Raw genomic sequence first — 22,401 nt, forward strand, 5'->3', positions numbered from 1 at the left:
GGCTGATGTGTAGAGAGGTTACAGCCTATCCAGATTTTGGTCTTAATGAGCAAACATGACAAAGACAGTGTACTGACAAAAGGATATCCAATGCAAATCACTACATTTAAACCGGTATGTTAGTATGAACTTAAAAACATGCATTAATACAATGTCTCACCAAGTTTTTCTAGGCAGCAGTGTGATTGTCTCCATCCAGCTTGTGAATGCCCACCAGGCTCATGACCCGAGTTCTAAGAGGATTTTTATGAACAAAGCAACAGGTTCCCCCTGTTGACTACCACACAGCCAGGATGCCCGACCCTTCAACTGGGATTACTCTAATCAGCTACTCACCATCTGTGAGCATTTTTGTGGAGGTTCCCAAGAAACAGCTTGTGTGTAAATTTGCTTTACTGGGGGAAAGTAAAACAGCTTTACTTTAAACAAAACAGATAGCGTTTTTAATTCAGGTGCTTTTTAACCAAAACAGGATGGAAGTGCACAATTGTCAAGAGCCTTGAAATTAAAGAGGAAAACGAAAGGCTCTCTTCCCTTTGACAGCTACAGGTACGATCCCTTAATATAATTTGCTCCAGTGGATGCAATGGAACAGCTCAGCGTGAGTGTGAAGCAGGATCATGTTAAAAAATATGGCATGTGACCTTCCCTAAATAAATAAAGATAAAAAAATGTGTTAATACAGTGTATTAAATGTGTGATTTCCTCAGTCAACCACCAGATGCTGCTGTACCCCAAGAGAGAAAAAAAACAAGCAAGAAGCAGCTGTGAGGCACCAGGGGGCACCATGGCAGTACTGTTACTTGCATATTTCTAAAATGACTGACTAAACCTCAATGGTAATATTCAAAACAAAGTTCAGAAAATATAATTATCCGTTGTAAAAGTGGTTTCCTACAACTTCAACCCTATCTCAGTCCTGCCGGGTTGCAGTCTCAGGGCTCACAAGAGGAGATGGGAGGAGAGTCATCACAGCCTAAGTGAACAATAGCACATGTGATAGGAAATAAGGAAGGAAAAGTATCTCTTGTGTAGATTTATAAGGCCAGGGCCTTTGTCTCTCCACATCACCGTGCTGCTCACGCTGTCCAGTCTGCTGACTGTTGAAAAGGGTCTAGACTAATGGCTTTGCTGGCATTTCTGCAAACGCTTGACAGTAACATGGCAGTTGGCAGGCAGCCTAAGGAAGGCCAGCGAACTCAAGGGAGCAGAGGAGAAGCCATCAAGATCTTAAAGAGACAGAATCCACTGTGTGTTTCTCACCGTCCACTGTTTTCAATCCATTTTCGTGTCAGTTGTGTTTTATTGCTGCGAGCAAGATGGTAAACATTGCTGAAGCAACAAGAAGCAGCAGGAGTATACCAGAGAGGCCGTAAAACCAGCTCTTACTATACCAACAACTGTAACAACAAGCCTGAATGAAATGAAAACACATTAATCAAAGTTATGGTGAAAAGGGGACCATTCAAAGCACTTGTACAAACACTAAGTCAGGAAGAATTATGCTAAATACATAGAGGTAGAGCTTCCAGTGGCAGTGACCTGTGTTTGAGGAGGGGGTATGATGATATTTTAGTTCACCCACGGGTTGAGTGCTGAAATGGCACGTCGTTGAGGACGTGAACCCAGTGGCACTGTAAAGCCGGGTGAATCATCAACTCAGAGGGCCTGTGTCTCAGGAAGGACAAACAATAAAGACGAAACAGGAAAATCAGGGTGAAATGGGTCTATCCCCGACGGAGGGATTGTTTGAGGAAGGTAGTGTACAAAAAAAGAAGACAATAGCAGGAGGTGTCATCCATTCATTATAAATGGGAAGATGCTATTTTTTTGCAAAATAGTCTCCTGGGTTGTAGATAAAATGAAACTCACAATCTCACACTGTAGATCCTGATAAAATGGAGAGACGAGATTACTACTTTTCAATTCTTAACACTGGTGCGGAAAAACAGTATTGGCCTAAGGTTGTTGCTAGAGGCAAGACAATGTGGTTATTGAAATCAAGTGGGTCAGACTCAGCTTGTCAGGCTCAGCTCTGACTTGTCAGACTTGTCTACGTTATCATTTGCATTACTTTGTCTACGTCAGCTAAGATACTGTTAATGTACAACAACTCTTTGCTAACATTAACATGATGGAATACCAATGTTAGCATGTTAGCATGTGCAGCGGTACCCTTTTCTGTTATCCATAATGTACCGCTACTAGGGGCGTGGCGAGACACCCAGCTCACGAGACGAGACGAGACACGAGATCGGGTTCATGAGATTGAGACAAGATTTTAACACTATTTTACAGAAAACTTCAATGAAGAAATAGGACTGGAAAAAATAGTCCTTTAAAAGTCCCAAAATGAAAACTGAGGACTGAAAGGTTTTTCCATTAACTCAAATGACTGGCTTCTCTCCTGTATAACTAACAGTTACACTGTTACTTATTCCATATGTATGGTGGAGAGAGTCTCCTCACTCAGAGAACCAAGGTTACAACATAACTCAGCGTTTTCTGGCAGTAGTTGAGACCAAATGTTTTGTACTTGAATTTGTCATTGCACAGTAGACAGAGAGAAATTAAACTTTAAGCAACGGAACACTCAAATTAAAAATGTCTCCAGATATACATGTACTTCCGAGTATGTGCAGTCCCCGTGAAGGGTACCTCTCCTCTTTATTTGTACACATGTACTCTCACTTTGCCAGACCCTCCTCCAAAGCATGCTGAAGGAGGGTCTGGCTACTCCACACAGCATTCAGGGATGGGAGGAAAACGTGCTCTGGTTTATTGGCAATTCTTTAAACCAATCACAAATCGTCATGGGCGGTGCTAAACTCCGCACAGAGCTGCTGCAAAATAGTCATGCCAGAGAAAACTCAGATTGGACAGATAGTCTAGCTAGCTGTTTCAATTTACCTTGCAGAGATCTGAGGAGCAGTCAACAATAGTCCTCATAAATCCACAGAATTTAAAATTCCAACACAAAGAAAGCGGAAGGAAACGGAAAATGCATGCATCTGGCGGAATTTTCCGCGGCACTGGAGCAATCCCGGAAGTGGAACGTCAAGGAAATAGACTAGTACACGTGTGGTCTTCACTGGACCAAAGGGTTAGCTTAGTGAAAAAGATAACATACAACACTGAAAGAAAAGTTCAGCATGAAAGCTTGGGCAGCTCAAATCTAATAAGGAGCAAATTGAGAACATCCCTTGATTCACTCTGTTCTTTGTTAATAAAATCTTCTCAGCAACATAAAAGGGGCTCATAATATGGCTATACATATCATGCATCACTTGCCCTTACTGACCGGGGGGGGGGGGGGCTTGAAAAACACAATGCAGTGCACAAAGTCAGTGCTGATGATGTCACTGCTGTATATATATATATATATATATACAGTATGTAAGCAGAATCTCAACTGGATGGTCCCAGTGGAGAGTCAGAGTCCTCAGACACTGGTGCCAGACTATTAAGGCTAACTTTATCCTCAAAAGTACACTAGTAAAGATGCATAACGATGTTCAAGTAAATGCACTGCACATGAACACATGATATTAAAAAGTGTGACTGATGAGCTGCATACACGCACATTAATAATCTGAGGACCGTATCGGACTAATTAATGCAGAGTTTATTGTATTGTGGTGTAACTTAAGTTTATAAAAAGTCTGTTAGAAGTCCAGATACTACAGTATCAAACAGCTGGAAGAACATGTGTTTTTGTCAGCATCCTGCATGTACAGTATGCTGCCTGCTGTACATTCCAAAGAGAACTGTGTTTTTATAACCTTTGAGAAGGAGCAGTTGACTATTACCTCTTACAGTAGGATGTGTGATCTTTACACCCTTCCCACTGCGTAGATAGGGTCAGTGGGTTCCTTAAGTACAGACAACAGTAGTTTACAACTTTGCACAGCTTTTAGTCCAGCAGGAAACAGAGAAGAAAGTCTGTCTCACTCTCATTTCAGAAAGTTTAGATATTTTGTACTGTAATTATCATTAACAACGTTTGGGCACAAAGGTGTAGGAAAAACATTTGTGTTGGCAAATGTTATTTCACACGGATATCGTTCCTGCTTGCCCCTGGCAAGACACAGTGCTCAGATAACTGTCCTCCATATGTGACACCTGCACAGAGAGGCTTTACAATAAAGCAAGCACACTATACGAGGGAGAGATTACCCTTTGAATAGGAAAATAACACTAGGGAAGGCTAAATTACTGTGTGTTTGAAACCATTGGTTTTGGGAGCATAAGCCTACAAGTGCACTTTCTATCATTGAGTGCATTATTCTTTTCAGTGTAAATCTTGCAGGACAAAACATTTTAAAAGAAAAGAAAATGCACATTTGGAGCACTATAACATGTAGAGAAGGAAGCAACGTGGAAGCTTAGATGAGATTCCCTGAGCCACAAACGAAGGCAAAGCAGCCAGAACCTTGTGTGAACTGTAACACAAGCAGTGCTGAGCCTCGTGAGAGCTTGACACACATCTGAAATGGCGGACAAAGTATCCAGGAAATAGTGCTGTAGCTTGCATTTCCTATGTTCTGAGCGTCCACACTGCCGTGGAGCCCTAACAGATGCCTCAACGACTGAGCTGGCACGAGGTGGCATTACCCTGAGAGCAGAGAGCAAAAGTCCTGGGAGCGGTCAGTGCACTGAGTCCCCGAGAGAGAGAGGGGTGGCGGGAGAGAGAGTGCAAAGAGCCAGCGCTCCCTTCACAGACTTGTCCCCTCCGTTTTCTAAAACAGGCAGTGCTCTTTTGAAATGGTGCCAATGGAGGTTGGCCCAAACCCTTGCAGCTGAAACTTTTACAAGCTCAGTGTTCGGAAGGAGGAAAGAAAAAGACACAGAGTTAACGTTTATTTGCAGCTCCTCTCCTTATCTTCGACCTGCCTGAGATGTCAGAACAATGATTCATGCTTGCTTTTTTTTTATTTCATTTAAACCACAAATCCTTCAAGAACATGTACAGAAATGTTTTGGAAAGAAGACTGCATGAGGAAAGAAAGGATTGAAAGTTACATTTTATCATATTGAAAATATATTTGGACATATTTGCTTTAAAAAAAAAAAAAAAAAAAAAAAAAAAAGAGTCAGTGACGTCGGACAGGAAGCTGTCTTGGATACTGCCTGAGGAAAATTACTAATGAGTGTCTGTGGCACTCAGTGGTGTGGACACATTTGAAAATGAAGGCGCTGTGCTTTATTCAGGACTCGCACATTGGATTTTTTTTTTTGTGTGTTTTTCTTGAATTTCTCGCTGATGGTGCACGCAAAACTTTATCTTTGGATTTGCTTGTTCCCAGAGATTGACCCTTTCCTTGCCCTTATTTTCGCTTCAGAGCTCCATGACACAGTTTGTTCCTTGAGGATGTATTGTGGTAAACATCCCAGACCACTCGTTTGGTCGGTTATGTTGACAGTAAACACTGGTTTCCATTAACAGCTACAATCAAATTAAATCAGAGCCTCAGTGGTTACCATTGTTTTCTATCGACTCTGCAAAAAATCTGATTAAAAACACAGGCAGGTGCAGAACAACTAAAGACGTCCGGAGTGACTACCGAAAATGGGAACTATGAGGCATGTACTACCTGGGAATCATGCCAACTGCTGACAAAAGACTTTACTGCACGGTTCTGAGAGAAGCCTTTAACTCATATGCTCTGAAATGCTTCAGGAATATCTGGCACTGAATTCAGTAGATAAATGTGTCAAACCTTTTGGTTTTGTTACAAGACAGCATGTAAGTACTCACTTCTGATTTCTTTACCCAAGCTTATTTCTCTGTCTGTTTCTTTCCCCCACCTCCCAACCCCTAATCCTACTGTCAAGTGAGATGGCTATTTGATGACACATCATCTACAGTTCATGTGACTGCGTCCCTTTATGTGGTGAGTGAACCACATTAACTCTCTGACTTCACTTCAAATCAAAACTCAAGCTTACTTGTATGCATATTTCGGGCGGATTTCAGATCTTTAATAGGACAATTTGGTGACTTCATGATTTCTTTTCCTGCCTTCATTTCGCCTTGTTGTCTCTCCCTCTTGGCAGTGGGGCAAAAGTGGGCAGGGAGAGAGGAGGGCATGGCCCACAAACTGCTCTCAAGCCCCAGCCCCTGCTCAAGTTGGGTTGCTTCCTGGTACACTACTCAGCCTTTCCCTCGTCTTGCAGGAGAAAGAGAGGGATGTGGAAATGCATTCTTGTCTCCTTTCTAACCCGCCCTTTTTTTGGGTTTTTTTCCGCCGCCACAATGGCCTAATTTTCTGCGCGTGAACACTAGCCTGACCTGTACATCAAGGTATTTCTCATTTTTGATTCTGCTTCTGTTTCGGCCTTGATATTCCTCTTTGTCCTGAGGTCTCCCTTTATTCGTTTCTTTTGCACTTTTACACTACTTTTATTGTCACCTTCCACACTGTACACGTGTCTGCTTTGCTTGCACCGAACACAATGACTAAATCTCCAGCGTTTCTGTTCGATCAAGACACACCGGGATCTAGTTGAATAAATGATGTCGTTTCTTGGGTTAAATGCATTAAGAAATAATGACCAGAGCATTTGTTTATAGTTACTGTAATGAGCCGACTGTTTACATAGCATGTACGATAAAACAGGCCCTCAGTAAAAATAGATTTTAGTGGTTGTGTGTTACTGCCTCTTAAAGTACAAGACTAGTAAAAACAACAACATTTAAGTATAGTTTACTGCAAGTCAGAGCCTAAAGACATTACAACTCCTGTGGCTCGAACAAACAAATTTCACCCCATCAAAAGTGATAATTACCTCTAAGTTTCAAAGAGGAAATTCTAGATAAAAGGCATTTCGTGTTTTTAATTAAACATTTTGGTTTCTGTGTTGCAGGGTTGCTATGAGGGTGCGAGATATCTGCACCAGAGGCAATACAAAATATCCTTCAGCTTTATTGTGGCTACTGTTCGCCATTTATTTTACCACAAAATGAAAACAGTATCCCACATGGGTTGAATAAGCATCTTGAAATATACAGTATGTGGTTTGTATATGTCATACACAGGCAAACAGTCAAATCGTATAATTTTCTGACGTGTTCTTAAACGCTGCAGTTTGATAGACCTTTTCAAAAACCAGTATGAACCAGATCCTTCTGTTGCAAGCATTGTTCTATACATGAAGGGGCTTGCATTGTAAGATTGGAAGGTTTAGGTAAGCCTTTTCGGTTTGGTTTTTAACCACAAGAGGCACGAAAGCTATCAAAACGTTTTTAAAATTAGGGAACATTTACAAAAATGTTTTACTTTACAAATTACACTCCTATATGAACCAGACTTATTGCGAACTGACAGCGTAAACACTTTCGCACATGCTACTTGGTGTGCAGCTGTGTGTGGTTTGGTTTGCATACAGTCGAGTCAGCGTTTGGGTTTGAGTGTATGATAACAACAGATTATGGCATACTGTACTGTACATAAAGGGTGAATGAAGGGGAAAAAAAAGGGAAGGATGTGCAGCAAGAGAGAAAATAACGTATTTCCTCCTCCCCCCAGTTCTCCTCAGATGAACTTGCTTGATGACATGTTGTTTAGAAAGCCATATCCTCTGCTATTTGCGTTTCTCTCCTCCCCTTGGTCGGAGTGACTCTGTGGTTACCAGGATCAAAGTCTCTTTTTTTGGTGGTTGCTTTTTATCAGGTCATACTGCATATACACATTCGGCTCTTCCTGTTTGCTAGCAAAACAGATTAATTGGCTATAAACAGCATTTGATCTGATTCTTTTGACTACAGCCGTCTTACATAAACTACCATTTTAACCCTTTCTAGTTTTGAGAAAAAGCCATAAGAGATCCATCTTGAGAATAACATCTGGAAGGTCCACCACTGTCTTCGCATTTGTTTTAATGTGTGGAATATTGGATTGGCAGGTTTCCTGTGACAAGCTAGAGCCACGTATGACAATTAGCTCACTGACCAAACTTTCAAAAAATCCCCTGAGATCGTCTAAACTTCCAGCCACTCATTGTATTGACACCAACTAAATAACTTTGACTACAGCAAACCACAAAAAGTACTTACAAAGACTTTTTTCACCCTATAGTCTCTTGAGAATGTCATTGTGTGTATGGTAAAGACCCATCTGTTGTACTTCACTGAGTGGTAAATACAGCATATGGATATGATATACAGGCCCAGAAATGTATAGCTCATGACAAAATATACACCACAAACAACACTTGATAACTCTTCTAGCCTCATCATCACTCTAATAAAACACCATGCAATAAACAAACCCCCAATAAAGCACAAACACAGCGTATAACAGGAAAAATATTGAAAAAGTAGATAGTGGAATTGCTCTTCGGATACATTGCACTTAGATTATGATACACTGAAGGTATTAACATAATTATAATAATGAATCATTATATGGGTAGCAATTAAGATATCATGATGCTGAATGTAAGTAAAATGGGACAGACACAGCACAGCTACTGGTCATAAACACCTACAGAAGATAACTTATGCAGTCAAGTAGCATGTTCAATAGACCTGGGTTTGAGCTAATGCTTTAATGGTTTCTGTGTTACTATGTCTGATAATACAAGCAGTGCCAAAACATTTAGATGGTGAATTTTAGGTTTTTTTAGTATACATGTTTGTAAAACATTTTTGTATTATTTTGTCAACCTGCATGACACTCGTTACACGTAAAATATATTTCTAATGTAGTAAATGCCCACCACCTTTGGTGTAGGGGTACTTAATGTTTGTACATTTCCCTTTATTCAACAAGCATTAGGCTTCAGTAGAAGGGGCAGCAGTATGTAATCTTAAAAAAAAAATGGCATGGTAACTCTGACATCTCATGAGGCTAAAAACAAAGGAGAGATTTGACCTGAGGCCCTAAAACCAAAGCCAATCCATTTAATAATCGTCCTGACATAATGTAGGGGGCCATTTCCTCCCAATTAGGACCAGATATTAAATTGTGTAGTCCAGTGGCTCTGAGCCTGGGGTCTGGAACCCCACAAGGGGTTGTGAGATTAATCTAAGGGGGTCACATGATTACTGCGGTAGGAAAATAAATAAATAATGTTTATTTTTTAAATTAAATTAAATTTATGTTTACTTTGGTTCCTTCTTGTGAATTAGTGCATAGTTTTCCCTCTTCATGTCAAAATGATTCAAAATTAAACAAACACAATCTGCTGCTCACAACTCAGCTCTTTGTCACAGGTTGCACAATCTCGTAATCCATCGGCTGTATCGCTCTGACAATGATTCGGCCTGTAGCGGCAACGGCCAATATTTCTGGGGTTTCGGTGTAGCCATCAGATATCCAGATAGCAGGTCCGATTAGCAACTTAAAATGCGAGAATGGAGTATAAACTGACATCTGCATATAAATGCAGATAAATAAATTTAAAAATGCTAATAAATAGTGAAATCATCAAATCCGTTTACCTACATGCAACCACAGTCCGCTTAAACGTGATGGGTCGGAATACAAATGGAAACCAGAACGTTTCCCATATGCAATAATAAAGAAGGAACTTTAAACTGACATTGTGGTGTCTGAGTGTGGTATCATTGTACGTTCCCTTTAATACATGATATACAGTAGAAGAAAAAAAGAAAGTGAACAAACACTAACTGACAGTTAGAAACATCTGACTTTCCATGAGGATAACTTGTCACAGTCAGTTACTGCACCAAAAGTATCCTCCTGTTTTGATACTCAATTGAAAATACAATTTGTTTGGAAATGATGTTCTAAATAAAGACGTCAAGACTGCTAGATGGAGCTAAACTCAACTTCAACTTCATGTTTATGCAGCAGGACATAGTAGATACAGGACAATAAAACACAGCCTACATAGGCACTGAATGCTGTGGACTCTGGGCAAACAACAGTGGACCGAGGTTGGCCTTCCCATCATATTAAAGTGCCGAATTTTTATCAAATAGGACGCACCACATTTGATGAGATTCAACTGAAACCTCAGGCTCATTCAAAACATAACCGCTTGTCCTACATATGGACAGAGTCTGCTTCTGGAACAATGGACCTTTCTCTAGATGTGTGAACACCTAGCTCACATTGCACTGAGCATCTGGCAGCAAGCTACGCCACCATACCTTATTGTGTGGTATCATAGCCCATGTCTGACATGGCATCCTCTCATTGCTTGGCTGCCAATACTCTCCTCCCCCCACTCAGTGGTGGGTTCTGCCATGCTGCATCCACGACATCACCCCCTTTTTGTCTCATTGAGATTCAGCTTGGCACGGAGACAATGCCCATTTCTTGGCACCAAATATTGGGGAGAGCCGCACAACAGAACCAACCTCAGTCTTTTCCCTCACAGTCGTCCCCCGTATTCCGCCGATCATCATGGACCAAAGCCGACTTGTAATGGGTATTTTTTTGTGCTTTTGTCTACTAAATTCTCAGTTTGTTCGGCACCTCGGCATTTGACAGCATGGATATCTTTAATAAGTTGAACGTTTACCACTAGACGAGCTGCTCTATGTGAAGCAACAGTGAATGACGGTGTCAGCGATATGTTGATTGGCACGCTGATTGTTCTGAGGGAGTCTCAGATGAAGGTCATGGATTTATAACACTATTCCTTCGTTATACTCTGCAACAGAGCAGCCATTTTCCTATCATCAGCAGCTTGGGAATGGACTGTGAAAGTCAAACCATCACTTCAGTGTGAAAAAAAAAGAAAAAGGAAAGCATTTCCTGTAGTTCTTGGTTAAAAACCAACCCACTCACCCACATGGACTCGTATTGAAGGTACTAATAGGAGTTTTCTTCTAGCTCAGCTTTTGTTAAAATGCACAATCAGCAACAGGATATTTGGAAACAATCAAGGTAAGAATGACAAAAAAAAGTATACCTGTTTGCAGGCCTCACTGGCCTGTGGTTGAGAGATGTATTCCGCATGGGAATCACAACTTCTGTCTAAAGTAAAGGTAGCAGTTTGCCTATCTTTAAAGTAACTGAAGCAGAAGAACGGATGTTTGAATCAGACTGCTGATAATTTAATGAAACAATGTGAACACATCATTTGTATGTGTTTTGACTGTTCTAATATAGTTTTTATTACCTTCGATGGATAAGCAGGTATCAGTCCTAACAAATACATTATTTTAGAAGATGTCAATGTTTCACCAGAGAACCACACAGTAATGGCCCATCACCACAACAAATTTTGTTTGTAGTCCACACAACTTTTCTTGTATTTAAAAGTTGAATCCACTCCTGTTTTCATTCCATCCCTTCTGCGTTGACCAGCCAGTTAGAAGAGTTTGATACCGTCTAATACTGTCTTTACCATCTAATTAATTCAACATCTCAATTAAGGCCTCCCACTCTCTGATGCCCTTGTGCCTTTTCATTCTGCCTCAATGAGCATGCCCTGGCACCATAGCCGCACAGCCTGCCAAAACATTTCAATCACTGTCGGCATTAATTAGGCCAAAGAGGAATTCAGAATGTAATGAACTGCCCAGCCGCTTTTCAGCGTCCATGGTTCACATGCTAATTTATGCAAAGTGTCCTAGCCTTTGCATGAGTTGACCATCGTTGTCTACCATAACAGTGTCTGGGCTTGGGAAGCTCAGCCAAAGTATGGCTCTGTTGGGTCCCAGACAGATCTGCCCAGCTTGTGTCCCAGACTCTGGCACAGTAAACAGACTCCCTTTTCAATGGACTTGAAGTGGCTTTCACACTGAGCAAAAAGGGCAATGCTGCATTCTGAAGTCAAACATTCAGCTCCTCCATTAAAACAACTCAAGCAAAAACTAAAATCACTTGCAGGATTTCTTGGCATGCATTTCTCAAACAGCAACAATCAACTCTCTGAAATAATGTATGAACAAGTATTCCTCAAGCCAGTCTCAACATCCCCATTATCATTATTTTTCTTTTTTGGGGGGGGATAAACAGTCTATCTTATGGAAAGGGATTGGAAGGAGGAGGCGGAAGTTAGGTTGCGCCACAGATGTTTGGTACGGGTGCCAAACGACTCCCTAAGATGGCCGACGTACTGCCATTTTCCATTTTTCTACTAGTGCTTTCTGGTTGTAGAGACAGAAGGAACTGAACCGGGGGGAAATTTGCTTGAACTGAGTTATATTTTCTGTTTGTAAGAAAGCTAGAAAGACTTTTGAAAAGGTTTTATAGTAAAATAGGTACTAATTCTTGGCATAGCTACTCTTCATTATATTCCAATTTCCCTAAAAAAGTGAGCTCTTTTATGTTGACAGAAGTGTATTTTGTCTTTAATGTGCAGGTCATTTAGTACGTACTTTTTTTTTGCAAATTTCCAGTGTACGCCAATGTGCGGCATGTCCACCACCTGTTGTTCTCAAACACTGGCCAAATGCATTTGCGCAGACCAATGAAAGTGGTCAGACACTGAATAACACATACAGTAAATGCAGTAGCACTGTCAGGCTGGTTGCAAATCCGGTGAAATGAGTCTTGATTTTACTCTACAGTGGTGGTGAGTCTGGAGATGAAATTGCTCGTAGAAGGTAATTCCTGATAAAACTGTTACCAGACTACCTCGTTCCATGGTGAGGGGTGTCATTTGAAAAAAAATGTATATCTATTATTTATTTAAGTTTGTATGTGTGCATGTTTTAACTAGTATTTTGGATGCAATTGCAGGAGCTTACTACATAAGAAATTAAAATAAATGACAGTTACAGGAAAGAATTTGCAGTCTTGCAGGTTTTCTGTAAAGTGCTGCTACTAAACACAGTCTGAAATGACATCATGTAAACACATCTATCTTGGCCTCTACACAGACTGTATATTCTGTAAGATTTTTTAACCTTTGGGGCCCCAAGTGGAGCTAAAAACTCACTTACTTTCTCTTTATTTTTGTCTCGCAGTTTGACCGACAATTTTCCACTGCTACCTACACAAGTATCTGTCCTTGAGGCTGAGGTAGTAGATTGAATAGTTGTGGGGATTGTGTCCTCCCTCTGAGATAACTATACAATCTACTGTCTTTCCTAAGGAGACAGGTTGATCTACTGTGAAGCCGAAACCTACATGGCAGGCTCCATGGATAAGGAACTCAGCCTCATGGAATTCAAGAGATAACCCGTCCCTCACCTCTGAGGAGAAGCGTGCAGACACAACAAATACATTTACCAGACACAATGATGGAACTGGTCTATCCTAATAACATGTATTGAAGTTGATACATATCGAGTTATCTTGTTAAGGATATTGGTGCCTGAAGTTGAGCCTAGCAAGGTGAGGTAGTAGGTTGTATAGTTTGTGGGATGGAGCAAATCCTACTCAGGTGATAACTATACAGTCTATTACCTTCCTTGAGAGGTAGCCTACAATGATTGCTAGGAATGAAGCTCGCTCACACTGACTGAGTGGGGAAGGAGCCACTCTGACCCCATCTTGTGGCCAAAGACTATCATCACTCGAGAAATTAAGCTTTGGGAATTATACTGCAGAAGCTCTTAATCTTTTTTCAGCCAAGGACCCTTTACAAGATAGAGAATATACCGGGGGGACCCCCTTAATGTATGTCCCTTGGAATACATTTTTTTTTATACTTCTATAGCCTTTGTTATGTTATGTGAAATAACAACACATGAGAAATGTATTAGAAAGATATTAAACATGTTTCAAAAATATTTTTCTTTAGATTCTGAGGTATAGATTTGTTAGATTAGAAAGTAATCAATGAACTATTTGAGATTTAAAAAAAATATTATTTAGTAGTTAGTTAAATATGTATAATGCATTTTTATATCATGATGATTTAAATTAATGAATCTGAAAACTTTTCACGGACTCCCTTGCAGAGTGCCACGGACCACACTTTGAGAATTACTGTCTTATGCTACATTCACACTGTAGGCAAAAGTGGCTCAAATCTGTGTTGTTGTTTTTTGCTGATATGTGAATCACTCTATGACCCAGTGTCTAAAAAGTTAGTTATTAAGCTGTACGGTTTTGTAAAAGTCAGTAACTTACAAACTTCATGGTGGACTTGCAGCAATTTATTTCTAAGAATACAAATTGGAAGTGCATGTCTGCTAGAGAGATTGGAGGATTGATAATAGATATAAAAAATATATCTTTTTTTCTGTCAAATGTGCCACAGTTAAAGTCTGCACATGCAACAATGTACAAACAACAGTCATGGTGGTATATGCTTTTGAAAATAAAATCACATTTATCTGCATGGAGAGCTATTTTTAAGTGCACCAGTGTAGACTGAAGACATTAGTTTATGATATATTTAGTTGACATTTTGCTGGCTCGTAAATATGCATAAACTGTTAACAGCAGGCAGAAAGTAACTGCGCTATTAAAAGACTGCATTCATTAACAGGAAACAAGTTTATTTTTAATTTCAAAGGTTTAGGGTATGTTCAAAAGAAAATAGAGCTGAATAGATTCTTAAAGTGAGGAAATGGAAAAAGGGCTTTACACAACTAACCACAAGCCTGTGAACATAAGCAATCCAGTTCCACTTCCTTTCTGAAATAAGAACTTAAAACACGCATTAACACAAAAACAAACAGCATAATAAAGATGAATACTGATTAGCCAAAGAAAATGTCGTACTAATCTTTGAATTAAATCGATGTACCTGTAAAATCAAGTGTGTCTTTTTCACTATACTCCTGTGTGCACTGCAAATATCTTGTTTTGATACTATACTTTATAAGAAAATAATGGAGTAAAAACAATTCAAAATGCAATGCACATTACCAACAGATGTCACTAACAATGTTATAAAAACAACCCGATCAGCGATGGACACCCGTCAGGCTTTATCCCAGTAATGTACATCTGTTGAGCCAGACTATTCTTGAGATTGCTTGTTAAAAATACATCCATTATTATGAACTGGTACAAAAAAGAAACATCTGTACAGTATATTGTTTATGCTTTTTGTTAGCTGTGGTAGTACAACTGGTAGTTGGCCACGTATTGGTGATATTCCATATTGTAGTCAACACATTGACCAGAAAAATATAAATATCTGTGCAACCTAATGCTATCCAATACAACAGTTGTGCAATAAATGCTTCCTTTGTGATACTTGTAAGGTTTGAATGTTGTTTAGACTAGCTCAACTTTTGGGTAATTCTTGAGGCTGTATTTTGTGGTGGTGTTGTGGTAGACTGCACTCTTTTGAAATGTTTTTTCTACTTCTTGTTCAATGGGGGAAGACATATTATTATAAGATGTCTATGCTATCCAATCCTATACTATGGATTGAAAACTACAGATTAAAATAAATTACTATACATCTCACACCGGTCTAATATGGTCTGAAGGTCTAAAGAGTTCTCTTACAGGCCTGTTTGACTATAAAACATTGTACATGGGTTTCTAGTTTTGTAGTCAGGTGTACACGGCTACATGCCATAAAATGAATGTTCGCAATTTAATGACAACAAAAATAATGCTTAAGATGTCTGAATTTATCTTTCTAGTGTCATAAAAGTTCAATTCTTTTTCAAAGATAGTGATAGTGAAGGTAATTTCCAACACAGTGTGTGCTTTCTGTGAAATTGACAAAAGAACTGGAACTTCAATATAAACAGAAGCACAACAGTGATTTGAAACTAAAGCTTTTAAGACAGTGGAAGTGGCCCCTTCCTTCTGCAAGACAATTTGTGCAATAATCACCCATATACACCCACATACAGGTCACACAAACACAAACAGATTCCAAAACATAGCGATATTTCAGTGCTAGATATCTTCACAATATCAATACACAGAACATCATCCTCATCCTTTAAAAGGTAGCTTTTGGATTTCACACAATGTGTTTGACCAATGTTTAATTATGCTCAACAGTCAATCAAACCTGCTCCTTAAAAACAAAGAAGCTAACAAACAAAATATTCCTTCACTCATTGTTGGCCATGCTACTGAGATTGTTGTCTGTCGACTGGCTCGTCTGAGATCCTTGAATTTCTTCTCCACATGAAATATACCGTCTCCAGAGCTTCAGGTACGCTGTCTTGATCTTTTGTATTTTGAACGCATAAACAACTGGGTTTACAGCTGAGTTAGCATGAGAAAGCAGAATGCCAATATAGACAGCTACTAATGGTACATCATCTGGCCCACCAAAATAAAGTATGCAGTTAATTATCTGGAGAGGGAGCCAGGACAGCACAAACAGAGCCAAGACCAGAGCCAGAGATCCTGCCAGCTGTCTCTCTTTCTTTAGGTACATCTGCGATTGGTTTTGGGCACCGTTGCCTGGTTTCTCTCGAAGGTTTCCTCGGATTGTCCAGAAAATGTAGGCGTACAATACAGTCATCACCAACAGAGGTGGCAGTGTGCAAAGAAAGAAGTTGAAGTAAACCAGGTATGACATGGGGATCACATCTCTAAACTTGCAGACAATAGTAGAGTTGACGGACTTAGACCAGGTTTCATGGTTGCACCATCCAAGCATGGGAGAAAAGCTCAGTGGTATTGCAACAAGCCAACATGTTGCTACTACAAGCCAAGAATGTCTCTGTGTTACAGTCCTTTTGTACCTAAACCGAAAAAACACTAATTATTGATATGTCCAATTATGTGGTTAAAATGCACAGTAATAACAAATTATATAGAACCATCATTAGCTCATTGTAGGTATGTATAGTAAATCAGTGCCTTTTTACAGTACAAGTCATGCAAAAGGGCCATAGATGAGATTGAGATAAAATGGATAAAACATACTTAGCAGCACTATTTTACTTTTCTTTGCACAATAAACCATCCAGGAAAAGTCTTACCTGAGAGGGAAAAACACCCGGAGAAAGCGGTCCACTGCAATAGCCAAAAGAGAAAAAACTGAGACTAGGGTCAACAGAATGACCACACAGCTGATGAAGAGACAGCCGTAGAAAGAAGTCTTCACTCGTCCGTCCACCACCACCGCCAGCGGTATGGCCACGCAGCCAACCATAAAGTCAGCCACAGCCAGACAGACAATAAGGCAGAAGGTAGGCTGTTGAATGCTTTTACTGGTCCACAGCGCCAAAATAACCAACATGTTACCGAGACAACAGCTAACAGCAATAAGCACCTCGAACAACGTGTAGATGACTTTTTCCACAGCCATTGTGCTTTCAATCTGGCTCATGTTTGTTGGTTAATGGTGTAGCGTGTCTGAATATAACTCTGAGCTGTGCTGTGCCATTTATCATTCATCTCGGTCTTGTGAAACCTTTATAGGAAGTCTTTGGTCACTCGCTTTTTTTTTGAAGTTGCGATGACACTAAGATACTTTTGCTGCACGCTATGTGGATTTTTGCATGCTTATGTAATTGTACTTGTGATTGTATGGTAGCATTTAACTTTTAATGCTGTGCCATGTCTGAAAAAATATATATGTATGCTGTTGCAATATATCATGTGGATGACAAAAAAAAGTCTATGATAAGAGCCCTGATGTTATTTCTGTCAGGAGGAAATGAATCATATCTGACAACAAATGTGACTGGTTTACAGATAAATACTTGCAAATTCTTGTAAAAAGGTTAATTCCTATCAGCTCACATTAGCAGCTTTAATTCATCTTAGTGCATTCTGCACAGACATATTAAGTTTTTTGATTTAGATAGAAATGTTTCACAATGTTAGAGACTTGTTTTGAAGCGACCAACCTGGAGCCCCAATGGTAAAATAACCACATTCACACTGAGAAAGTGGCATTAGTTTAGGTACATTGACTGGTATTGTGCTGCAGTTGTCTATCATGCTGCTTTTACCAGTCAGTTACAATCCCAGATGTAGCATATCATATTTGTATCAATATGACATTTAGTTTGTTTTATTAGAAGCATTGGATACAGTCTCTGAGAAAAAGCACCCACTTCTCACCCTGATCCTAATCTAAACTTTAAAAATGCTCGATTTTTTTTTCTTTAATACATGTGGTCTGTTGTCTTTGTGCTGGTGGTTGTGGTAAAGGCTGTGCAAGTAATTGAATTTTGATCACGATTTTGATTTCGGCTCCTAATGATCACAAATTAATCTAATCAAGAAAAACAATTATTTTGCACATTACGTTAGGAAAGTAAACATCTAATGACACACAATTAAGTTACATAAATAAATGTTACTGACCAGGGTCAAACTTCCTGCATACTGGTAAATTTGTATGCACCAATTTATGGTGGAAATGTTTTTTTTTTTGTAAAGGAAAATGCAAGATTCAGGCAGCAGGTGACATTCAGGTGTTTGGTGTTTTAAACCCCCAACGTCATCTTCCAGGCAGCGCTGCTTGGAAGGCTATACGATTAGGCAATGGTTAGGGTTACTGTTATGGTTAGCGTTAGGGTGAGGTGCCTTGAAGTCAACGGTCACAGCGCTGCCTTGAAGTAGAATTTGGGGGCTTAAAACACCATCAAGCTGACATTCAATATATGAAAATATAATGGAACATAATGCAGTAAGGTTCTCAGCCATTCTGTATTGGTTTCAAATATATTTATTTGTTCTCCTATAGATCAACTTCTCATTTAATGTTATCCCTGCTGAGTCATTTACTCTTCCCTTCTTATTTTGTCTTTTGTTTGGCGGAAGTAATCTCTTTAAATGTCCATTTTCACATCAATGATACATTATTTCATTTTAATTAATGTATAAATATAAAAACTAATATACAAAACTTTCTGTACATACGCAGTAACGCTCAGCGCTCACCGGAAAAGTGCTTCTAATAGCAAAGACAGTATATAAGAATGGACCAACAGATCCCGTTGCTCTGGACGGAGAGTGAAGACTATTAGAAGCACTTTTCCGGTGATGGCCGGCTTTACTGCGCAGCCTCTAACTGAGAGAGACAACGTAATGTGATGTGACGTGAGCAACGTGTCTGAAAGTTGTCTTCTGGTAGCTGTGCCAAGAGAAATCTCAATCATTCCCAGTCTTACAGAGACGGAGAGTGTAGGTATATGTAAGGAGATTACATGGGCACAGGCTAATTATTGCTAACTAAAATGCTAGTTAACATTAGTAATTAAACCTAACCCAATGCAGGGCTGGACTGGGCTGGCATTTTTGGACCAGGCGGCCCACACCCACCGTGATTGGTCAGACACATTCCCTGCAGACAGTCCTCTTCACATATGCGTGCATTCTATGATATGAGTTGCCTAGTGTTCAGCGTTCATGTGATAGTTCTGGATCCTTCAAGAGGGGTCTCAAGATTTATCTGTTGATCTTACACTTAAATAATTAATTCATTCTTAGAGTTATGATTTGTATATTTATGGTATTTTTATTATTGATATTTGATATTGTATTGCCATTATTGTTATTATTACTATTTTGCTTAATATTGGCTTAGCAACTTTAAATTTAATTTTAACTATTGTAAGATTCATATTTTGTCGCTTTGGACATAAGTGCCTGCTAAATACAATAACCATAACCCTTCCCAAAAGCTACAATAAAGCTGAGAGTAGTAAGCTATATGCCCTGGAAAAGAGCACCAATACAAGAGAAGCTAATTAAGCAATTCAAGGAACACTGATGATTGTATCAACACTGATTTTATAGATCACACACACTTTTCAGCTACCCAACAGGCTAACCACTAGCATTTTCAATGTAAGCGTAAACAGATAGGTTACCTGACAGGCACTAACTTTAATGTTACAGACAAACTGCTTGTTGTCGTTATGACGTGACACACGCATGCACGCACGCGCACACACACACACACACACACACACACACACACACACACACACACACACACACACACACACACACACACACACACACAAACACAAACACAGCCTCCTTCCCTTCCTGAGAGTCCCTTAATTTGCCTACTCCTTACCACATCGTCATCTACTCTCCATCTATTCCTCACTCGCTCCCTTGGCCCTTTCATGGTCACTCTCCTCCTCCTTGCAGCTTCTTCCCTGTCATGATGCTGTTTCTGCTTCTCTGTATAGCCAGCCACCTCTCCTCCTTCCTCTAATTCAGGTAATGCTGATGTTAAAGCAGCTACTACAGCCCCAAACATGTCCTACATTTTTGAGGAATCCGCCTGTAGATTCTTAATCTTTTTCTCCTGTAATTTCTCTGCACCTCCCCTGCACTTTAGTGATTTTTTGTCCATTTTAACGTAGATGCTAAACTTCCAGCATAACTACTACAGCTTGTGTGTCAGGGCCGGGAGGCGTGGCCATAGTGGGATTCGTAAATTTGCAGCCCGGAGTGGGGAAGGGGGTTCCTGGATTTGATTCGGTCAGGCCAGTGCCAATAAAGAAAATTAACCAATGGGCCGCTGTGAATTCTTTATGGGCCGGCCCGGCCAAAAAATAAAAAAAGGCCTATTTATATCGGTGATTCGGCCCAAACGTGCCCGGAATGCCAGATGGCCAGTCCAGCCCTGACCCAATGCCTTGCCTTGCCTTGCCTAAACAGCTCATGTAAGTCAAAACTGCCTGCGAGCTTCTCCTGTACTATACGGTAATTCCTCTACTATGTGACACAATCGTTAGCCTATTTTTACAAAAACGTCTGCTACGGAGCCATAACATGAGGTACAAGATAATGGAGCCTTTTATATATTGTCGTCTTTCTTTAGAAATAAACAATGGACAAACAAGAGTCTTTAAACGCTTCACATGTAAAGTTATTCACTGTCAAGTGACGTCAAAATGAATGCTAGTTAGTGGAATGCTAACGTGAGGTGATCTCTTTGTAGCATCAAAATGGCGCCATAGGAGGTTCGAGTTCTGAAGCAAAGCTTACCCCCTTGTCTAATAGCCTTCACTGGTCTCCGTCCAGAGCAATGGGATCTGTTGGTCCATTTTATATTTTGTCAATGTGCTCACGTCGCGTAATTAAGTCACTTCATAACATTCCCATGGCAACAGGGGAAAATGGCTGCTCTTGTGAAGTAAACGCAACATTTTTCAACTTTCTGCTAAGATATTTGTGACTTTTTTGCAATGAAAATGCGGGGATTATGAAATCATGCAAGCCCCGCATATTTTGTGAGGAAATCGGCAATTTATGCAGCGAAAGTGCGGCGTATCTAAATAAATGCGGCCCCCGCATAAATATGCGGACTTTGGCTGATTATGCATTGAATTATGCAATCGCATAATCGCGTTTTTTCAGATTTTCAGCGGAGGGAATTACATATCGGCTATTTGTTGGCTTCTTGAGCTGTGTGTTGCCAATGCGCACATCAGTTTGAATTATGTTTTTATATTTTTTATTTGCTCTCACGATTGCTTACCACTGCCAGTGTTGCAACTGAAATAATAGGCTAAAGCAACGGCAGTTTATGGAGAGCACAAGTGTACTTATGGTCAGATCTTGTGCCTGATTGATGGGGAAGTGATATTGATAAGCTTTGTGATTTTTGCATTTGCAGCGTCGGCTTTCTGTAGCTTTTCTTTTTTTTGCCAGCTTTCCTTCCTGTTTAGGACGACTGTATTTTGTTTTGCCTGTTACACCCAAGGGGGTAAGCTTCGCTTCAGAACTCGAACCTTCTATGGCCATTTTGATGCTACCTGGCCATCACCTCCCGTTAGCTTTCCACTGACTAGCATTCATTTTGACGTCACTTGACAGCGAATAACTTTACATCTGAAGCGTTTAAAGACTCTATTTGTCCATTGTTTAGTTCTAAAGAAACACGACAATGTATAAAAGGCTCTGTAGCAGATGTTTTTGTAAAAATAGGCTAACGATTGTGTCACACAGTAGAGGAATTACCGTATACAGGAGAAGCTTGCAGGCAGTTTCGACTTACATTAGCTGTTTAAGTTTAATTACTAATGTTAACTAGCATGTTAGTGATCAATAATTAGCCTGTGCCCATGTTATCTCCTTACATATACCTACACTCTCCGTCTCTGTAAGATTGGGAATGATTGAGATTTCTCTTGGCACAGCTACCAGAAGACTTACGACTTTCAGACACGTTGCTCACGTCACATTTACGTTGTCTCTCTCAGTTGGAGGCTGCGCAGTAAAGCTGGCCATCACCGGAAAAGTGCTTCTAATAGCCTTCACTGGTCTCCGTCCAGAGCAACGGGATCTATTGGTCCATTATAAACTGTCTATGGTTACACCGTGTCTGTGTTATTCATATTTATGTAGAAATATAGTTTGCTCTTCTTATGTAAAATATGCGGCTCTGGTAGATGTTTGCAATTGGTCATGCAAACACTGCCTCTTTTATGGCACCAATTCCACTTCCACTTTTAAAATGAATGGAGCCCAAATATTACTGAGCTGACATAGAAAAAAAAATGTGCAAAGCAAACAATGACTATTAAAAAAGCACCTTATCACAAATAAAATAGAATATATGAAATAAATATGAAAGTGATCATAGCAGCACTGCCACTAGGAGCTACAGTAGTTGTAACCA

General features: G+C 39.9%; 1 protein-coding gene across 1 annotated transcript; it reads right to left on the reverse strand.

Moving 5' to 3' along the window:
• Nucleotides 1-14,357: 14,357 nt before the first annotated feature.
• Nucleotides 14,358-17,283, reverse strand: LOC114554042 (adenosine receptor A1). The gene is made up of 2 exons (XM_028575599.1): nt 16,784-17,283; nt 14,358-16,543 (listed from the first exon to the last, which is right to left on the reverse strand). The coding sequence occupies exons 1-2, from the start codon at nt 17,131-17,133 to the stop codon at nt 15,901-15,903; spliced, it is 993 nt and encodes a 330-aa protein (XP_028431400.1). The 5' UTR covers nt 17,134-17,283; the 3' UTR covers nt 14,358-15,900.
• Between the last annotated feature and the right edge of the window lie 5,118 nt (nt 17,284-22,401).

Source organism: Perca flavescens, chromosome 4 (genome assembly GCF_004354835.1).
Source record: "Perca flavescens isolate YP-PL-M2 chromosome 4, PFLA_1.0, whole genome shotgun sequence".
NCBI lineage: Eukaryota > Metazoa > Chordata > Actinopteri > Perciformes > Percidae > Perca > Perca flavescens.